Raw genomic sequence first — 21,930 nt, forward strand, 5'->3', positions numbered from 1 at the left:
GGGGAGGGTGTGTGTGTGTCTGTGTTCAGACATGTCATCATCTGATCACTCCATTGGCTTCACTTCCGCACTACTTAATCCAGGATCTACGTCTGTACCCCTTGTGTGAAAATCCTTCACACACACACACACACACACACACACACACACACAAACACACACACACCAGGGATCATCCAGGCTAAAACAGTGCAACGAAACATCACCCCAGTTTGTCATCCAGATTTGTCTCCGAGCTGTTTCAGAGAAGCCGATTAACTAAGCAGACCTCTCCTAACGTGCTGCTCTGATTGGCGTCAAGACAAGGGCTCATGGTCAAAGGGTTTCAACTAAACAGAACCGAGGAAAAGCCTCAAGGCTTTTAACCACCTCAACACTGCACACCCACCTCGTCTCTCGTGGAGACCGTCCTGACCCTCAGGATCACAGTGTGAGCCCATGAACAGAAACAGGCCCACAAACACCCAACATCAGCTTCAAGTTACGTTCTGCGTCAGCAAGAGGGATTCCTGCTCTTTTTACATGGCCCAGAAACACTTCTATGCTAATTTGTTTCCCTTATAGAGGAAAAAAACCTGTGCAGCACAGGTTACGGCTGGCTGCGCTGACTGTGTGTCTCTGAACAGACCGGCTGGTTGCTATCTGGATCATAGAGTTCTCTTTATTCATAACTGTGAGCTGTTTTTTTTTTTTTTTAAACTTACAAAAGCTTTCCAGTTACATTCATATCGTTCAAGTAGGTACACTGCAAGGATCCTCACAGAAGTGCAGTTAGCAGAAGCCTTCCGAGGATAAACCAGTCACGTCCACCAACGTTTTATAAAAGTGAATAATCCGTTACCAAGGACGATCCGGGACAGCGTTTCAGCATCCATTTTCCCATGACCATTTTTCCACAACCCACGGAGGCTCGTTTGGCTACTGATTTACTAACTGGGAACGACAAGCGCATGTTGGCGTGCAGCGGCTCATCTGGGACGGGTGTAGGTTCCCTTACATCAGTTATGACACACCCCTGGCGCTACCAGAAGGCAAGAGTTTCGTTACCAAACTCGAGGATTGTGCACGGCACAATCTCAGATCTTTTAGAATAACCACCGAGGCGACGCTGCACTCCAATAGCTCAAAACGGTAAAAGGACAGAAGAGAAGGAACTGTCCCGAGTATGTCAGGAAAGGACGGTACTGACCTGTTGTACCAGTTGAAGAGCAGCCAGTTGACACCCTCCAGCTGGTAATCCCTGAGACTGTTAGCGTTCCGATACTCCCGAGAGTGCTCGCGCTTCTTCCAGTGAGTGGCCGGGGGCCGCTCCTGAGCAGAGAGAGCCCGAGAGCTGTGGTTAGGGCAAGTTCCAGATCCTGACGTAATTCTGGTTACACATTCCCAGCCTCATGCTGTTTGAACAGCAGAGAGACGTGTGGGGAACACCGGCGTCAGCAAATGGAGGGCCAGGTGCCGAAGCAGACGCGCGGGAGACCGGAGAGAGACTCACCACTCTCCTGCAGTCTGGTCTCACTCCCTGCAGCTGCTCAAACTCCTCAATCTTACTCTGGTCCACATCTTCCTTGAGCTCCCATGTGCTGTCCTCATAGGGCAAAGAGCACCACTTCACCAGGTAATACACCACGGGCTGGAGCCCACGCACACAGACACACACACACACACACACACACACACACACACACACACACACACAAATATGTTGTCATGTAACATTTCCACCAGAAGTTGTGTGATTAGATTCTTATCCTAAACATCATCAAACTTCCTCATGTCTTCTAAAAGAAACAAGCCCCGATCAATATGAACCACAGAACCTAAAGAACGCGCCCCACTAGGAGCACATGTGCTGGCTCGGTGACGACCCAACAGGGGAGCGTCCCACCGCTCACACACTGACCGCTCCTCTCGTCCGACAGGACCCTGGGCCGGTGGTACAGTCCAGCGCTTCCCAGCAGTACCAACTCCCACTGACCCGGTGAAGGTTGGAAATCAAAGGCAGAAATCGGGGGACTTGATGGCTTATTTTCAGAGAGTCCCAGGGGACCCACGGCAGCTGTGCACGCAGCTAGCTGCTAGACTAGCTCAGAAGCCTCTTGTTTGAACAACTGATACTTAATTAGATTCAGAAGGCAAACTTTTGAGAAACAAACATCACATGCAGGTGCACTGGGCAAAAAAAAAAAACAACAGCATCAACAAAAACTGGATCTCATCCATTTGTACTGGAAGTTGGAATGTCGTTTCCGCTGGTTACCTCTCCAGTGTCCTTGTCTTCACAGAAGGACACCTCCAGGACTCTGTCTACTTCCACATAGTCGGGGTTAAACGGCTCCTCCTCCATCTGTTGCACACACCCAACTCCAAGTTAAACTACACCAATGAGTTAAAACAACCGATCCTACACACACCAGACCACAAACAAGGATGTGAGCATCACCGATAATTACCTTCCCACACAGCAAACAGTTATTTAAGCAACACAAAAGTAAAACCAAGGTATTTCAAGTGGGGGGAGGAGCAACACACACACACACACACACACACACACACACACACACTTCTTACGTCAGCAAAGAAGTGTGCTCTCTGGGCCTGTTTAATCTTGAAACGCTTGATTTTCTGCTGTATTCGCTTGTCCTTTTCCAACTGCTGCTCTGTAGACCACTCACAATGCAGATAAGAGCTAAACACACACACACACACACACACACACACGGTTACAAACAATAATAAAACACAGTTTGCACTCTCATGCATAAACACACTCGCTCAGTCAATAGTTTTCACATCTTGACTTGGAGAGCTTTTTTTTTCCACTTTTGAACACCCAATATAAACCAAACAAAATGAACATTAAATCAAATCAATGGAGGTTTAAATTTGCTTTGAGAGGAACAACTACAGTACTAGTCTGAAAAACATCTTTCATACATTTATAGAACTTCAGAACAGCAACAGGTGTTGCCTTCAGTGCAGTCTTATAGACACGAAACTGAACAGGCAGCCTCGTGCCACACTAGCGATCAAAGCCAGACATGTGCCATCGGTGCCAGAACATGAGAGATCAGTCTTACTAGTTTTTGTACTTCACAAAAAACTCTTCCACTTCAGCCATGACCCCTGGCGACACCTATTGAACAAAGAATGCAACTGCGTCATTTACACCTGCTCCTCTTTCCTAGGAGAGAATCAGCCTGGTTCCAGGCTCCGCTATTTGGGTTGCACGTTTTTAATTGCTTGCACCTTCTGTTTACTCGTTCATTGCAAGCTGTTCTACAGAACACAGAACACGAACACACACAAACACAAACTTGCGTTTACTCTGAATACGGCAGCAAAAGCACAGCCATCAGTGCACGTGAACCTTTTCAGCACAGGCCAAGTGCGACGGGCGTGGCGTTACCTCTTTTTTCACCACGCGCGAGGCCATGATCTTATCCACCACCGCCGCGTCCTCCTCACTGGGGTTCTCCTGGGAAACAACGAAGGAGAAATCTACCGTTTCTTGTTTCTTGGAAGTTCATTTGCTTTCAGCAGTCAACCATTTTCAACACGGTTCTGATTTTAGTGTGGGCCGCCGCGGGTAGCGGCAAGGTTATGGCTTCTAGTCCCAGAGAACACCTGCGGTCATCATACAGACACGTCGATGTGGATAAGAGTTTCTGCTAAATGTTGTTAGTATCTTCATCTAGGAACAGGAGTATTTCTCTTCTGAAACTTGTTCTTATTTTATACTTAAACACACACACACACACACACACACACACACACACTAACCTGTAACACTAATCCTAACACTAATAAACATTTATACATGTTTAAGAAACGTATATGGACGTGGGCACACAACTTCCCAGACTGTAAGGGTATGGCGTTGAAGTGGGAGCCCTGGAAAGCCGCCCCGGGACAGAGATCAGATTGATGTGGGATCTTACCACGAACAGCTGCAGCGCAGGCTCTCTGGGAGCGCTGGAGTTCAGCTTCTTGGCTTTAACGAGCTCCTTCACATCGTCGTCGGACACACGAGCGTCGAGCTCCTCGACGTAACGCTTCCTCTTCACCTGCCTGTTCGACCGCCGCTTCTGCAGAAAGAGCAGCCAACAAATAGTGTGTGTGTGTGTGTGTGTGTGGTGGGAGAACATGCATGTAAATTACACGCTACGCACATATCTGTGTAGTTGAGGCAGAACGAGTAAAGTATTAAAGCATCTATGTGTTAGAGCTTCATATATGTAGGTTATCACAGTGACACCAGAAGGAAGCCCTTTAATAAACTAGCAGTGTGTTTGTGTGTGTGTGTAAGCACATGTGTCCCCAAATATACTGCGACCTAAATGTCATATCTGGCAATAATGAAAAGGGAGATGAGACTCTCTCAAGATGACCAATTAAAGAACCCCAACACCGTCACCATCTTGCCAGGCCGATTCCCAGAATGCTTCGGGGCCACACGGCTACCTCTTTATCTCTGACAGTCTAACTGAGACATCAGCGATGCTGTACCTTAATTAACACACTGGGTTTGGAAGGAGGATAATTATATCTGGAGAGACAGCCTGGGACGGGGGGGGACCTCATCAGCCCCACTCCTGCAGGTCGGCAGCAGAGTGTGTCCTTTACTGCAGAGACCATCTGTGTCTCCCCACTGACCGCTGGCGTGAGGGACACACAGACAAGGCTACTCACGGAGTCCTTGTCTTTGGAGGGTCGCCGGGGCGGGGGCTCGTCGTCAGACAGCTCCTCTGAAGACTCCGTTTTGCGTTTCTTCTTTTTGCTGAACTTGATCACAATTTTTCTGAGGAGACAAAAAGCGAAAAAAACAAAAAAACAAAAATGAGGCAAATTCATTCTCCCATTCACCTGAGAAATGTACCACACTGTAATTTAGGCCTGCGACTTCAGGTCACAGAATTTGAACTAAACCAATTTAAAACACACAAAAAATAAATGTTATAACTCACCACACAATGTCTTACACACTCATACCAACAACTGGATTAAAGTTCATTCTGCAGCATATAAAACAGCATTGGGAAGTGTACACACACACACACACACACACACACACACACACACGTTTGTCCCTCCCCATGTCCAGGGTAACCCACCCCTGGAAAGGTCAGAGGGTCGAGTGGCGACAAGGCTCCGCACCTCCGTACGGTACATTTTCCAGGTTCCCACCGGGAACCCCCACTACCTCCAGGCCAGGCATTTCAGTCTTCCCGATAATCCACTCCGCACTGAAGCCTGCACGAGCTCACCGCCCAGTGGAATGTCGAGTTTCTTCTGCTAAACCACAGAGGGTGCCACTCTTCCCTCCAGCAGAAGCAAACGTCAGCAGCTATGCAGGAGCAAGTCCCAGCGAGCCTTTCCAGCAGGTGCATTTAGCCACAGAAGCCGCCGCCCACACAGCAAGCCACCAGCGGCGTTGGCTATGCTCGGCGTCTATCCACTGTCTCCGTCTGTCTCCGCGTTCGGGTCTCGACTGCGGTGCGCAAGCCGCGAGGGTATCAGGAACGGCAAGTGGCCGGATCTCCGGATCCTGAAGGCGGCGCTTCCGGAGCACAGGTAAGCCCAGCTCCAGGACTTCCAGTAACAGCTGCAGGGCTCTCCCATATCGGGCGGGTGACGCGATCCGTGATGTGACGCTCAACGCGTTAGCCTGAAACGCTAGCCTGAAACGGTGCTGAACGCTGTCGGCGTGGTAACACTGGTGTGAGGATCGGGGCATGTGAAGGTCGCGTTAGCGCCCCGCCGCCGTGTGCGTGAGAACTCCCCGCTCACGCGGAGCACCTGTTCACCCTCACCTGAGCTCTCAGCGCATGACGGTGCCGTGTGCGTGAGCTGGGTTTCAACAGCAGGCTGACGAGGACAGACGCGTTCGAGAGCAGCAGGCGCCGTTATTCCAGTGGGGGTCTTTGAAACAACAATCCCTTCCGTCGCCAATACAGAACAAATATACTATTCATTTAGGTTACTTCGCCAACAACAGGAAATGAACTGTGGATGAAAAAAAAAACCACCGCCATATATACAGAAATATATATACTCCATATATACTGCAACACCCTAATTTTGGCCATACGAGTGGGGTCTTTCAGGAGACACGAGATGGTAACTAGCCTGGATTGGTGGAGGACCACACACACACACACACACACACACATACAAAGGCAGACACACACACACACACACACACAAAGGGGAAGTCTGACAAAAGCAGATCAAACTCCTGAGGCTTTTCCGGTCCATATTTGTGTCCCAGCTTCCATACGCTGCGATTTCTCCTGACCCCTCTGTACTGGGGGGGAGGACAATATGTTCTTTCTGGAGCACTACCACGACTGTACTCACACGCGTGTGCAGGACACCAGCAGGACACAGGCGCCGCTGGCACACACGTGAACAGGGTGCAGGGCCTCGCAGGACAGGGGCCGGCTCTTACAAGCAACCCCGTTAGGCCGCCGCTGAACACAGCTCTACAGACAGGGCAGTCAGACAGGGCTCCAGTAGTGCTGGGTGGGGTCTGGATCAGATATTCTTCTAGCCGTTCTCTTTTTTGCCTGTCAAAATCTTTTTCACTTCTGTGATTAAATCAGGCTGATTCTCTTTATGCTACGGAATATATTACATTATCTTATCTGTTCTAAGACTGTTCTATTGGAATACCCTCTTAACACTGTTCTTTTAGTATATCCTGTTCTAAGACTGTTCTATTGGAATACCCTCTTAACACTGTTCTTTTAGTATATGCTGTTCTAAGACTGTTCTATTGGAATACCCTCTTAACACTGTTCTTTTAGTATATCCTGTTCTAAGACTGTTCTATTGGAATACCCTCTTAACACTGTTTAGTATATCCTGTTCTAAGACTGTTCTATTGGAATACCCTCTTAACACTGTTTAGTATATCCTGTTCTAAGACAGTTCTATTGGAATACCATCTTAACACTGTTCTTTTAGTATATCCTGTTCTAAGACTGTTCTATTGGAATACCCTCTTAACACTGTTTAGTATATCCTGTTCTAAGACTGTTCTATTGGAATACCATCTTAACACTGTTCTTTTAGTATATCCTGTTCTAAGACTGTTCTATTGGAATACCCTCTTAACACTGTTCTTTTAGTATATCCTGTTCTAAGACTGTTTGCCTTTGCAGCCCCTCTCTGCTCAAGACACGAACACACGCCTGCAGTTGAGCTGAATAGGTCTGTTTGGGTCATGACTCACACAACAGGACATCTGCTGTGCGTGCACACACACGCGCACACACACACACACACACTTCTCCTGCCCGGATGATATTACACTTCATTAAACCCTGAGACAATGTGACTTGCAGGTTGCTTAGCAACCCGAAGAGAGCATGCAGCAGGCTGGGTGGGTGGCAGAAGTGACATCACATCCTGTGAGTGCCACGTGATCTTCACAGAGCACAGGAGCTGGGACAAAAAGCCGTGTGTGCAGGCCGGCAACACGCAGGACTTACAAATCACAACACACACACACACCCACCCCTGAAAATCCCCACGATGTAGTTCCGAGTAGAAGAAGAACCCATTACAGCTTAGCGTTTCTTCCATAAAACATCAATCAATCAATAACTCTTCCACTCGACCACCCCGTCCACACGTGTACCCTTCACCTGCATCGCCTAAGCCTCAGGCCGCCTGGAGTTCCACGGTACTTAAACGGGCAGCCAGACCTGGCAACCTCCCTGCGGCCCACATGCGAGCCCTGGACCGCCTCTGGCTGCTTGCACCCAGGCAGGCCAACTCCTGAACTCTGAGGAGTAAACCAAATCTAAGCTACGAGGTACCGCCTTGACTTCTGCGGGGGCAAGAAGTGTCAAGCAAGGTGCAGGCAGCCAACAGAGAGAACACAGATCAATAGGAAAAAGTGCTATTAACTGTTACTGGGGTGGTATTAACAAGGCTGATGTGTATCCATTAGTTTGTGACAAATATTATCAAATGAAAGGAAATCGTGTGAAGTTTCACAAGCTGAAGTCCTGGATTTCTGTGATAAAGGCACTGCATCTGAGGCAATATCTGCATCACTAGTTTTGCCACTAATTAGACAGGAGAGTCCATGGTCCTCTGAAGTCGAGCTAATTAGCTCACTTGCTGGAAAATGATGACGCCAACCTATACCAGGTTTTTTTAATGAATCAAAACTTGAAAACCTGAACTTGAAAGCAAAATTAGTTAAATGTGGTACTAGTCCAGAACCTTGAGGTACAAAATATCCCATTATAGCTCTACTGTTATTGCTTCCAGATTGAAGGGAACTACTTTAAAGAGGAAGACGACAGGCCAAATGCTGCCGTGGTCGACAGCAATAAGTGCTGCATGACGCCATTCGCGTGATTAGCAAGACAACTGTGATTGATCTGTGTGCTTGTCACTCAGCAACTAACCCCGGCAGAACTCACCATGCCTGCAGAGCAACGTTTAATGTTCCCAACGTCCTCGAATTTAGTATGAAGAGAATCTTGGCATACACCAGGACTTACTCACTGACTGAATCACTCACTCACTCACAGATAAGAAAGGAAATGGCTGAGAAATTCTGTCTATATAAATACACAAGACTTGCTTTTCCCATGGTATCCTGTTGGTAATAGAGCAGTCAGACTGTTGGAAGAAGAAAAAAAACCTTGACAGTCCGATGCCCGGTCCCACCTGTCCGAGGCCCGGCCCTCCAGCAGGAACCGGATCCGCCCAGCTGCAGGAATGTATGGGATGCTAATATTTGCTCATAATATTTACTACGTACCACATTGCGAAAGTCCGCATGCTACATGTTCCATTTCTCAGTGTTGTCTGTTGCACAAATTGCAACACCACGATGCAGCATCTAAGATTTCAGAGTTAAGAGAACGGACCCTGGGAGCAGGGCTGCTTCATTACAACGCACAGACACGCCACAGATAAATGTAACGAACATTTACAAAGAGAGTCAAACAACCTTAAGGCGGGTCATTTAAACAACTGGACGTCATCCGAGCACATGCACACAGGTCAGGAAAACGTAAGTGAGCCTTACAAAAGTGGACAGCTTCTCTCCTTCCATATTTTCTACTGGATCGACACTAATGCCAACACATGCACACACATACATGCTCAAGACACACTCACTCACTCACTCTCTCTCTCTCTCTCTCTCTCTCACACACACACACACACACACACGGACTGTCTTCCTAAAAGAAAGACAACACAGCACTACCACCGGCGAACGAAATGGAACGTGAATTATTTTTTTTTTTTAAGTCGACACCCACTCAGAGTCAACACACCCAGCTGTCATCTGGTCCTTTGCCTTTCTTCTGTGCTCTGTGTCTGCATGGATGTCTCATGTCTAGATTTTGTCCCTGTCTCTGTATCAGTGACACTGTGGCAGCGTGTGAATGAAATTGCTCCTGACTGAGCTGATCTGGGAACAGGGAGTCAGCGTCCTCCATCACAACACCGTTCTGAACTCCACTGTTCTAACCTGACCATGGTCAGTCAAGGTCCTACCGATGTCACACATGCTAATTAAGGAGAAGATTCAGGATGCTTTTGTTCATGTCCTGCTTCCCTACTGATCTGAGATCGAAGACTTTTTTTTTTTTGCTTTGCTCTGCTTTTCTATGAAATTGTGTTTACCCACAATCCTCGGCAACAGACAGGTCAGCACCCCAAGAACTCCTGCTGTATAGGCTGGGGGGGATTCCCATGTTAAACTACCTGTACACTGTTTCTTATTATAAACACTATTCTGATAAAGGTCATGTAAACGTCAACCTGTAAACAAATCGTCAATTCCGATCAGCATTCACGGGAGCAGGGGCAGACAGTAGCGGACTGAAACGCACCGCGCTCCACTCAGGGTTTTCCCGCTGGTGCGTCTACATGAAGGGGCGCCAACACACAACAAACCTGCATTTCTGCAGCATCTCTACTAGGCTGTAATTCACACACACACACACACACACACACAACCATTCTGCCATTCTAGCAATTCTAACACTGCAGAAACTAATTAGTGAACAACAGGGGTAAACACCAAGTAAAACATTCTTTCAGCCTTCAGCTCTCTCACACACACACACACACACACACACACACACAGACACAGACACAGAACTCTTTAGTGGAAATTCCAGTATGTCAGGGCCGTGACACTGTGAAGACCCCCCACCCACCTTTCTAACAGCAGATTACCTACATCCTGGGCTTGTTGCTTAGCCGACATGCAGAGCCACGTGTGCCACAGCAGGGAAAATACAAACTCACGTGATGCTGCAGTCTTACTGAAGTGAAGTGAAACTGGCCACCCTCACACCTTTATGACTTCATGGTCTGAACCAACCACAGCAGTGCTGTTGGCTCTGTTGCCAGAGTGAACTTGGTCAGCAACTTCTCATCCTCGGTGCTTCGCCAAACTAAATGCAAGCACCGGCCAGGTGAGCTAGCCACGAACACATCCTGTTCCAACAAATAGACAAAAGATAAGCCGTGCACAAAAGGTTCTTATTTCGGTTCAAAAGGACAAAAATACCACAAACCCCCCCCAAAAACGATTAAACTACTCGAGTTCTGAAATTAAAAACAATTACTGCCACATTTAAACTTATTTCCTTACTATAAAAATGCAGCTTTCTTTTGTAAGAATAATTCAAAACTGTAAATCAACTTCTTAAGACTGAGGTCACAACCAGTCCACCATGCAAATCTGAACATGCTCCCATCACTGGTGGTGTACACAATTTTATAAAGAATAACATTCAATAACAATATGAGGGGGACTTTATAAACTTTTCAAACAGAAGAGCTAAATCATCCACCGTGGCCTTGGGCAGGACATGTCTGAAACATTTCTCTGTAGTAGAACTATCCTAGAAATAAACGTACTTCAAGAAAAAATGGCTTATTAAAAGGTAACGAATATTAAAATGTAATCTAATGGACCATCACTTGGCCTATATGATTGGTTTATATTGTACCGTTTGTTGGATACAGCAGAGGGGTAGGGCAGCGTGTCACTCTCAAATCACGTCTCATGCCAGTTGCATTTCAAATAATAATTTATTATTATTTTGCAACTGCTTACGGGGGACGCCTGTTAGCAAGTCAGTGTTTGAGTTAATCGCAGTATCCACAGAATGAAAAAAAAAAAAATGCACACCACAGCACAATGTCACACTGATATTTACGTTTACACGAGTATACTGTCCACTCCATGCACGCAACCTGAAAACACACTCTGGCTCTCATTCAGCCTAATGCTGAAGTATTTAGGTCAGTCCAGAAGCTAATCCATTCAACACAGCCAGCAGGTCAGTGCAGAACACTCGCATATGGTGCATTAGTCCAGGTAGGCTGGAATGCTGAACGTATTGAAACTTAGCCTTGTAACTGACATTAGCAACTGGGTGACCCCTCCCACACTCACACACACTAACGATCTCTCTTCACACACGCCTCCTGGAGGCTATGACGCCGCAATGACCCGAGCCAGTCCCTCACAGGCTAAACTCATTTCTGCTCGGCCTTGAGAGTGAGTTTTACAACCTTCCTGTAAACACGGTTATGTCACTCGGCAGATTTGGAGCATTCCTCCTGCAGAGGAAGCAGGGGGTTACGGAGTGGGAGGTCCGGGACAGGACCGACCCGTCCTGCTGCCTCCATCTTTGAGTACCTCTGCTCAAAAATGTTTTCAAATGATTGAAGAGTTTAGATTCTGCCCACTCATCTTACGGCGATGGGTCATGTCGCCGATCAGAAGACCCTCACTGTGCTTCTTCAAAATAACCCTCTGGACTTACAGCTAGACCACACCCAACAGAGACATTAAGAGGTTAATCAAGAAATAAATCACTGGAGCTGGCTTGCTTGTGCCGAGCGATCCAGCAATCTGGTGCCGTCAGACACCAGGAGACTTAAGTCACACTTTCAGACATTTGCAGCTGCTTCGCTAGAATGTGCAGCACAGCACAGCCTGAAAAATGTGATTTCTAAGCAAGTGGCTGGACATTGCAACCCACCTATCTCACACACACACACACACACAAAGAAATAAACCCCACGGCCGCTAGTGTAGCAAAAATAAAGGGTCAGCTAACTTGACCCAACTGAGTGCTTAATGCAGAACCAAAAACGCAGCACGCCATATTTATGAGAGAGATTATTATTTTTACATTTTTTTCTATAAAGGGCAGTTCACATGAGATCAAATTGCTTTGCAGTCCTCAAGTGAACCACTTTATGCAGAGCAGGTCCCCCCACATGGAGGCGGCCATGTTTAAAATAGATTTAGCACAGAGACTCAAACAGCCAGGCCACTAAGTGTCAGTATAAAGACCGTTTCACATTGGGAGAGTGGTTCAGTTCTCCTGTAAAGTATTTTAGTTTCGTATATCTTTTAAGAATAAAGACTATTTAGGTTTTTTTTTTTTTTCCTGTGTATGTGTGTGCCTCGCTTTCATGCGTGTAGAAAACCTGTTCATTTTACTTGTGACACAGGATTATTTGGAAAAATTCTCTCGACTGTCTATAAATAAGCAAAAGTTCCGTTGTGCTCTACGGACCTTCTGCTGAAATTCTCCGTCTAGTCGTGTCTCCCAGCCTCCATCCGAGGTCAAGGAGAGACACATAGCTCTCGTCGCAAACAGAGACCCCCGCTGCTGTGAAGTGAGTTAATGCAACAACGCACGTGCAATCCTTCATAGCAAATAACACTGATCTCAGGCTGCTGGCCTGCTAATGCCCATATTGCACAGCAGCGGAGACAAAAAAACCAAAACCAAAACAAAGAGGGGAGGGGATATATTAGCTGCGCATGCCATTTGCTCTGTACACAAGCCTCAAAAATTATTACCCGCGCGGTGAGAGATATGCGTGGCACGCAAGTGCTCTTGCATTGTTTGTCATTCCTGTTAGCTAAGAACAAAGGTTTCATTTCTCCTTATTCAGGTGAAAGGGTGGATCTCGGACGACCCAAGTCTGCGCTTGTGAGTCACGTCGGTGCGGAAGTCCTGATCTGGGATCAGGTTTCTCCCGCTCTCCACACTGAGCGCGGCGAGCAGGCTCAGCCTGCAGGGCTGATCCACGGTCAGGGAATACCTCCCCAGGACACTTTCCCATGCAGTCACGGGCAACTTCTGGCGCAGCTCTGCCACAGAGCCGGTTCTGTGACGCCGGACGATACGTGAGCCTCGCAGAAAAGCTGAAAAGCGATCGTCTGTGAGGACAGTGATGACGAAGTCAGGGCACCTGTGCAGCCTGATGTTCAGCTGAGGCCCTTTTGCAGAATTGCCCCCTACTTTAATTTGTATGTGAATTCAAAGGCAATCTATTGTAGTCATTATTACTTGCATTTGAACAGTTCTACAAATATGCCCTTGAGAACTGAATAGAATCTGGAATAAAATGGCAAAGCCACTGTATTTTATTTTTTCCCCCACTTCTTGACCAGTACTGCCCCCCCACACGCACACCTTTTGGTCTCTCTCTCTCTCTCTCTCTCTCTCTCTCTCTCTCTCTCTGTTGTAAATGGCTGCCATGCACTAGTTAGCAAGCAGTAAATAGGACTGAACTTTACACTTGCCATTTCTGCAGCAACAGAATGCCTTTTAAACAGGCTTGTAGCTTCTAATAAGAAACCCACCAACCATAAGCAGACTCGGATCATGGAAAAAAACAAAAACACCACCACCAAAAACAAAACAAAAACAACAACACCACCCTCAACTGCACAGGCTCTAGTTTAACCACAGGTGGTCTTTGTTAACAAGGACGTACATGAACCCAGCTAACTGTATTCAAATTTCCTACATTACGAACACACACACACACACACACACTCTCTCACTTCAAGTCAGCCGGAGGCTGAACCAGCCGGGAGAGGAGGAAACTTCTCTTACCCAATCTTGGTCTTCTGCTTGGGCTTGGAGGAGGTGACGATGCGTGCCTTCTTACAGCTCTTCTCCTGGGCCCTGGGCCTGGCACTTGCGCGATGAGCGTGGAGCTGGGAGGAGCAGGGAAAACTGTCGGGGGTCATGACCCGCGGGATGTTCTTCTCGCCCCGCTCGCGCGCCTTGGCGATAGCCTCCGAGATGATGCGGTTGGCTTTCTGCTGCTTGTCCTCCAGGGCTGGCACCTCCATCTGCTGCCGCTTGTGAGCGCGCCTCTCCGACGCCGAGGAGCGCGAGGACGAGGAGGACGAGGAGGAGCCGCTCTTCATCGGCGGGCTGAGCAACCGGGCCTGACTGCTTGGACCATTACTGTTCTTAGGAGGCTAGGAATGAGAAGGGGGGGGGGGAGAAGACAAGCTCAGTACAATCTTAAGACGTAATTAAAGTACTGATGTTCACTGAAGATTCTCCTTTTCTCTCCCCGTAGTGGATCAGTTTAGCAACATCATACAGGCCTATACTATAGCAGCCACAAACACGTCTTTGTTTACTGTGCTCATGACTCAAATGTTTACACTCTTTCCCTCCTGCAGCGAACAGGCCCAGAAGAACACAATGTCCTCATCACGATGACTAAAATCTTCAGCCTTAGCTTAATGTCTTTTCACTGAGGTAGTTAAGAGATCAAAATGGATAATTATACTCGTGTTCTCATAATTTCAGAGCGGGTTTGATACAGATAAGCTAATTACTATATGTAGCACCTCTGAAAAAGTAGGTGTCAATTAAATGACCCTTATGCACAGAGCTACCATTACACAATAAATTGAATTTCCTCAAATTGAGAGTGAGGTCGTTTTTAGAGCTGGAACACAGGCGTCTTGCCTTCGGGTTCGTGTGGTCAAAAATCAACAGGCAGTGTTTGCAGTGCACAACCTGTAAACAAATCCGAAATCAACTCAGAAGGGCAGTTTTAGGACGTCCAACTAATCCTGAATCAAGCCTGGCGCAGACTGTAGTACTCTAGACCCTTTCACAAACATCTGAAGGCCCGTGGTGTCTTCAGTTCCACTCTGACGTTCTGGCAGCACCGAACGCAGGTGTGAAAGCACAGCTTGCGGACACATAACACACATCACACACACACTACAGGTAAAAACATGGGACGTCCAAGCGTACTCGCTTCTGACCAAGATCTTCATTCACCCTCTGTGGCACAGACAAGCTGTTTAGGGGGAATGAGAGTAATATGAACACCTGCACGTTTGTGTACACACACACACACACAGCATATGAAGCTATAGATACCACTGCAATGGTATAAAGCTGTCAAAAGGGAACACACCGTCTGTCACCAACTCAAAGGTTAATTTCCAATTACAATAAACAGTGCCATCACTAACGTTCTACTGGGCAGACTTCAGACAGTTCACTGTACAAGTGAACTACTTACAAAAAGTTAGAACAGGGTCACTGCTCTAGCATTCACCCCCAACCCACAGAGGTTCACCCAATTCCCTGTCACACACCCTTCGTGGTCTCTGGTTGGGACAGTTTCTCTCTGTTAAAATTAAGCGCATCCTTTCGACAGAAAAACAGGAGACGTTCAACAGAGAGGATGACGGAGAGGAAAAGACAGAGCCAAACAGACAAACACACAGACAGACAGACAGACGGACAGCCTGTCAGCCAATCCTGCATGAATAATACAATCGTCAGCATGCCCCAGCCTGCCACACCATAACGTGAATTATACATGAATGCCGTTATTTCATTACACACACACACACACACACACACACAAACACACCCAGAGAGAGCCCGACCAAAACACCACCTATAAACACAGATCCCAATCTGAGCACATTGTCAGGCTTTCTATGCGTTTTCCTGCCTAAAGAAAGAATTATCTGGAAGCAGTGAAACAAAGAGGGGGAGGGGACATAAACAGTAAGTCATCTGGAAGATAAACACGGGCTGCAGAACGCAGTACTCCAGAAAGAAAGAGAAGGGATATGACTGGAATATTTCTGCTAATCCGTTTCGGGCGTAGGGGGAAAAAATCAGGAGAAATGAAGGGAAAGAAGGGAAAAAATGGAAATGAAAAGCTATAGAACAAGGGAGGAGGGACAGAGGGAGGGACAGGGAAAATTAAGAGAGAATGAGAGAGAGAGAGAGAGAGAGAGAGAGAGAGAAAATGCACCCAAGTCAAAGCACTGCAGCTGTGTAATACATCTATAAATAACTAAAATTACAGGCTGCCAGCACTGCAGTGATTTCAATCTCTCCCCCTTTCTCTGGCTCTCATGAAAACCTCTATACACACACACACACACACACACACACACACACACACACATACATACACATACATACACACAACTACTATGAGACCACGCTGGACCCGCGAATGAATGATACACTCCTGTCTCTCACTGGTGCGCGCGCGGACACACACACACACACACACACACCATATTCAGTACTGCACCGAGAGAGAGAGAGAGAGAGAGAGAGAGAGAGAGAGAGAGATGGGGGGAGGGAGGGCATAAAAGCTGGAATGGAAAGGCAAGAGCCCGACGGCGCGGCGCGGCGCGGCGCGGCGAGGTGAGGTCCAGGCCCCGGCGCGAGCCCGCAGCGCCATGCTGGCGACAGCAGAGAGGAAGCGGAGCAGCACTCGGCGCAAGATGGCGGCGGCTGCACGGGCTGCAGCGGGAGTCGGAGCTGTTCAGTTCCTCCATCCACCTCCACCCACACGCACACACTCACACTCACTCACCCTTCCTCTCGGCCTCTTCACCGTAGACATGTTTTTTTTTTCCTTTTCTTTTCCCCCCTCTTCCCTCTCTCCGGTCGCCTAACAAAAGCCTTGCCCTTTCGCCGGGTTTTTTTTCTCTCCCTCTCTCTCTCTCTCTCTCTCTCTCTCCCTCCCTCCCCCAGCAGATCCGTGTCTTGGCGCAGGCGGCTTTCACCTCCTCCCCTGCTCGGGCTTCATGGAGCTGCTGCGCGTTACTGGGACGGAGGAACAGACGAACGAGCCTGGCGCGCGCGTCCGGGACCCTCTCATTCTACCGCGTCTCGAGCCCCGCTCGGGCTCTCCCGGTGCCTCCCTCGCGCTTTTCTCCCGACTCACTCCGTCCGCGATCTCTTTCCTCGTTTTCCTTTCCGCGAGCTAGTTTTCTCTTCTCTCTCTCTCTCTCTCTCTCGCTCGCTCGCTCGCTCGCTCTCTCTTCTCACACACACACACACACACACACACACACACACTTCTTCCTCCTTTTACATCGCGGGTGAAGGTAGGCTCGCTACTCCTCCTTTGTACGCGGAAAGCTTTTCGCACGAGCTCGGCAGCGCGGTTCGTAGATTTGCTTTTTCCCCCCCTTTTTCCACTTGTTTTTGTTTTCTTTCTTCCTTTTCCCTCGTTCCCCTCCTCTCCTCTCTCTCGCTCGCTCTCTCTCTCGAGCTGGGGTGTGTGCAGCGAGCGAGAGTCGCGCGCAAAGCGGAGCAAAATGAAAGCACTAAGCATCAAAATGCATCAGCATGAATATTAGAGATGTCGTTAAAAATCCGGACTCGTGTTTTTTTTTTTTTCTCTCTATCCCTTCCCCCCTCTCTCCCTCCAGCAGAGGGGGCTCGCAGTTATTACATTAACTTTCACAACTTAACCCCCAAAATACTGGATTTTAGCTCGTACATGCACGTAACGTCTTCTGAAGTTTAGAGCAACGCTGGAGTTTTTACCAATTACACCTCGATTTATTCCCGTTGAACAACATAATGTTTGGAGATTTGTAAAGCAATCGACTGAATTAAATAAACTTATGAGCGGATGTCTTTTCTGGTTCTTGAGTTATTTCATTTGTGTTTGATAACATATCGACTCAAGACATTCCAGTTCCAGATGGGCGAAAAAGCGTCTGGGTAAAGGGAAAGATGAACAGAGAAGACCATGTGCACACAGGAAAAATATTTAGAGCATGGCAATTAATTTTTTTTCCTCTCCCTCTTTCCCTCACATACAGAGGGAGTAAAGAGTAAATGAATGCCATAGCAGATCCACACAGCCTGGTTTCTACACCAACTGTCTGAATGCACACTAACAACAATAAGTAGGTGAAACAGCAGAAGCTGCCTGTGTAGGCCCAACCTCCAGGGGTATCTAGTGTCTCTACAGGTTGTCTAGCTGCTATAATATCGGGAATGGACACATCTCAGGCATGTCCCTCTAGCAAGACTAATAATCAAACAGAACTGTACATGGGTGGCTTTACTGGGTGGGTTTCCAAACCGAAAATAAATTGTACCAAGTTCAGAAATCGTTGAGTAAGCCATGATGGCTCGATCTGTCCAGTGGGCTTAAAGAGAAACCATGAAGGACTTGGTTTGGCCCTTTACAACTGATAGAGATAAAGAGGGGGACTCAGCCTGCCCCGTGGTGAGAAAAGGCAAATTAAACTCAAATAGCAGTGCAACAGGTAGAATGTAGCAATTTGTATTTCTGTGTGTGTGTGTGTGTGTGTGTGTGAGAGAGTGAGTGTCAGGCCTTGGAGTTTGAACTACACATGGAGAGAACAGTGGGGAAAAAACTGACAGAATACCTTTGATAGAATATTAAATTACTGCCCTTATATGTGTGTGTGCGCACACACAGTCAAGAGCACAATAATTTAAAGTAGTATGAACATTTAAAATGCGCAGCAACTTAAAAAAAAAAAAGACAAAAAATAAACAGTTTTTTGGTGGGAGTGGTTCATAGCCGTCTATATGTGCAAAACACACTTGACTGTTCACTCACAGCAGAGAGAACTGGAAAGGAAAGAAAGGTTTGCCACAAGAGCGAAAACAAATCCAAGCTGGTATATAAACAGGTGCAAAGAGCCAAGCCTGGCTGTAATGTTCGGCGAGGGAGAGAGGGGGAGATACAGACACATGCTGACGCAGTCACATGGCACAAATGACACCAGTTCCATGGCAACCAAACAGTTAATATGCAAATGAGATGAAATGGCTGCGCTTGGCTAGGGGGTGGAGTTCAGCTCGGGGAGGGGGAGGTGGGGGTGGTGGTGGAGGATGACACAGGTGTCAGGCTCAAGCTACATTATCCAACCACGGAGGTGGCGTAGTGCGGGAGGCGGACCGTTAAACACAAACACAGACATCTCACCTCCGTGTCAACTTCTGATGCAAGCCGGAAAACCATTTATAATAGGAAATTATATCCGATTAATTTAATTATTACTCATCTAAAGAGGGACTTGTTAAATTGTTAAAATGGCCAGCCAATTAAGGGGCAACAACAGAAATTTAAACCAATGTCTGAACATATAAAATGCTAATCCATGAGTTGTCCAATAATTCTTCACAGTTCTAACTAGTATTGCAAAAAAAAAAAAAAAGTTTCACTCTATAAGAAACATGTCATTTACGAGCGAGGTGACCAAGCTTCCCTTGATTCGTACCAGAAAAATACGGATCATTAAGTCACACGTCTTACAGTGTAATCATGCTAATGACAGCAGGCTTCGCTTTGAACTGCCAGCTCCACACTACAGCCAGGAGCAGACTACGCGCAAGGCTGTGCTGCTCTCGCACTAGCATTAGCCGTGCCAGTGTGCTAGTTAACTGAATATAGATTACACTGTCAGGACCTGCCCGAGAAAGATTAGGGTCCATAATTAAGACTGGAACAGCAGGGTAATGCGGAGTTAGACTGGAGAGACAGAGAGAGAGAGAAAGAGAGAGAAAGTGAAATAAAGAGGAAAGAATAATGGAGAGATAGAGAGAGGGAGAGAAAGAGAGAGACGAGGGCAAGCTGATTAATTAAAGAGGACAAGATGTGTAGCAGTGTTTCCTGGTCCCACTGAACATGGCAGCAGCTATTAATGACCCTTTCCCGGGTAAAGCAGTAGCTAGCACGGCCCTGTAAGCAAGGCCTTCTCCAGCACACGTGCACGCGCAAACACACAGCTGGCAGTGTCTTTGACCTACAACCACACCGTCTAGAGGACACTGTTGACTCCATATACAGTGCTTAGCTGCAGGAACACACTAACGTGTCGAGAGTACGTGCTCCAGGTCAAATTACTATAGTTTCTACACATTCTCAAAACGCCGCTTACGACGTGTGCGGATCGAATATTGTCCAATGTTCTGGCTCAAAAAGCTTGCACTTTTCAAGCTTGCAGTGTGTTTAAAAGCAGATTGGTAATTTGAAAATAATGTATTTCTTTTCCTGTGGAACCGGAAATGACAGGGATTCTGGGTGCCTCTTTAAAAGTTCTCTCCCTGCTTTTGAGTGCAGAATTTTAGGTGATTTTGTAGCTTGCAATCCAAAGCTATATTCAGGCTGTATACTGAAGACAACATGAGCCGTGAGTAAGTTAAATATAAAGAAAAAAAAAGTTTATAATTTGCCAAAACGTGTCCCAAACCATTTTATACAAATCACTCTGTGCAGACCAAATTGCAGACAGGCTGAACAGACAAGCTGTCTGCTTCCTGATACTGTGATCTCGACAGGCTGCACAAACGTTTAAAATGGCCCCATATCTGTGCCTCACTGTAGGGGATATTTATAGTAATCAGCCTATAAAGAAATCCTTCCATAGTTAGAGTGTACAAGTTGCTATGCTAATGCTTGCTCTGCCTCATAATTAGAAATTCATGTCAGACCCTAATTACCCAGGCTAGCTTGTGGATTCAAGGTTACTTAAAGGAAAAGAGGTTGAACTGTTGTAATGCACGTTTGGTGTCAGTTGTTGGAATATTGGCAATTCGACTGAAAGTTTCTATTAAATCGTTTACAAATATATCTGTAGAAATTAAAAAAGCTTGTATTTTAAAGTCCTTGAAGGATTCCAGAGACTGACAGAAATGACAGCAACAAACGGAGGGTGAGCAGGTCACCCGGGAGTCACTCGGGCCATCACGGACCTGATGCAGGAACGGGAGATGCCATCAACTGTTCTTTTATTATCATTTTTTTTATTACGCAACTTATAACGTTACTGAGTGCGGCACCTGGAGACGGGCGTGACAAGTGCCAGCTGAGGACGGGCTGGCCTGTGGCACACAGAGTGCCAAGGAGAGCTTCGACTTCCATGGAATTAGGCCTGGAGAAGTGAAGGAAAAGACCAATGAAGTGGCGTGGAAACAAGGATTAAAAGTTGTCACTTTAGACTATATGATCCATTACTCAAGCCACATAAAGGAAGTCCTGGTTCACCGAGGTAAATATGGAGTGCTTTTATACTGAATATTCATCCATCCATCTGTTTAGCCATCCGTTCACTCATTCATTCGCGCATTCATTCACAGCAGCTTTGTCTCTTTTTATGCAAAACGGCCGCGTCCAATTATTTAGCAACAAGAGTAGTTGAGTATTTAGAGTATTTAGCAACAACAGTTCTGGAACGTATAGGGCAGGACTCTCACAGCATCTGGGGACGGCTCGCTGCCCACAGAGCAGCAGTATAACACGAGAGTCCTGTAACCACTGCTACAGCGCACCAGTGAAAGGAGAGGGAGGGAGGGAGAGAGAGAGAGAGAGAGAAAATGGGAAAGCACCAGCAAGAAAAAAATGCAGCAGGTAGGGTTAATGAAACCTTTACAGCAATGCTATTAATCTGGAACAAAAGACAGCAGCGACAGAGTCCCTCACACACACACACACACACACACACACACACACACACACACACACACACAGTATCTTTCTGTTCTAATTTCTGCTTCCTGCAGAGAGCAGACAGGTGCCTGTGGGATAAGTGTAAAGACACCCACGCGGAACTCCGCCCTGCTTATCACGACGCGATTGCCATCTCACGTGCCTGAGAGGAGATTCTGAACCACACTCATGCCATGCAAATGTCTGGAGTCGCCAGCGGTCAAATCACTATTTCAATCAAAAGCTGGACAGCACCCACAACCACCGTCCACGTCTATTGTCAAGCAGAGGAAGGTTTTTGTTAGCAAAATTGATTTGTGCCCTTCACACAAATAGATACACGGCAGGTAAAGTTGC

The 21,930-nt window shown here is 47.1% G+C and overlaps 1 protein-coding gene across 13 annotated transcripts in view; it reads right to left on the reverse strand.

Annotated features, from left to right (window-relative positions):
- chd9 (chromodomain helicase DNA binding protein 9) overlaps nt 1-21,930 on the reverse strand; it is a 59,422-nt gene that overhangs the window by 20,513 nt on the left and 16,979 nt on the right. For 11 of the 13 annotated variants that reach the window (XM_035520903.2, XM_081706241.1, XM_081706239.1 and 8 more), the window contains 9 exons: nt 13,917-14,290; nt 4,690-4,798; nt 3,939-4,085; nt 3,407-3,475; nt 3,078-3,133; nt 2,569-2,686; nt 2,258-2,344; nt 1,493-1,630; nt 1,190-1,311 (listed from right to left, as the gene is read on the reverse strand). In XM_035520903.2, the coding sequence (XP_035376796.2) occupies nt 1,190-1,311; nt 1,493-1,630; nt 2,258-2,344; nt 2,569-2,686; nt 3,078-3,133; nt 3,407-3,475; nt 3,939-4,085; nt 4,690-4,798; nt 13,917-14,290 (1,220 nt within the window). Of the gene's footprint in view, nt 1-1,189; nt 1,312-1,492; nt 1,631-2,257; nt 2,345-2,568; nt 2,687-3,077; nt 3,134-3,406; nt 3,476-3,938; nt 4,086-4,689; nt 4,799-13,916; nt 14,291-16,686; nt 17,444-21,930 lie in introns of those variants that run through there. The other 2 variants (XM_035520911.2, XM_035520906.2) reach the window with 2 other exon arrangements.

This window comes from Electrophorus electricus, chromosome 23, assembly GCF_041902795.1.
Source record: "Electrophorus electricus isolate QZ-2024a chromosome 23, ASM4190279v1, whole genome shotgun sequence".
Lineage (NCBI taxonomy): Eukaryota > Metazoa > Chordata > Actinopteri > Gymnotiformes > Gymnotidae > Electrophorus > Electrophorus electricus.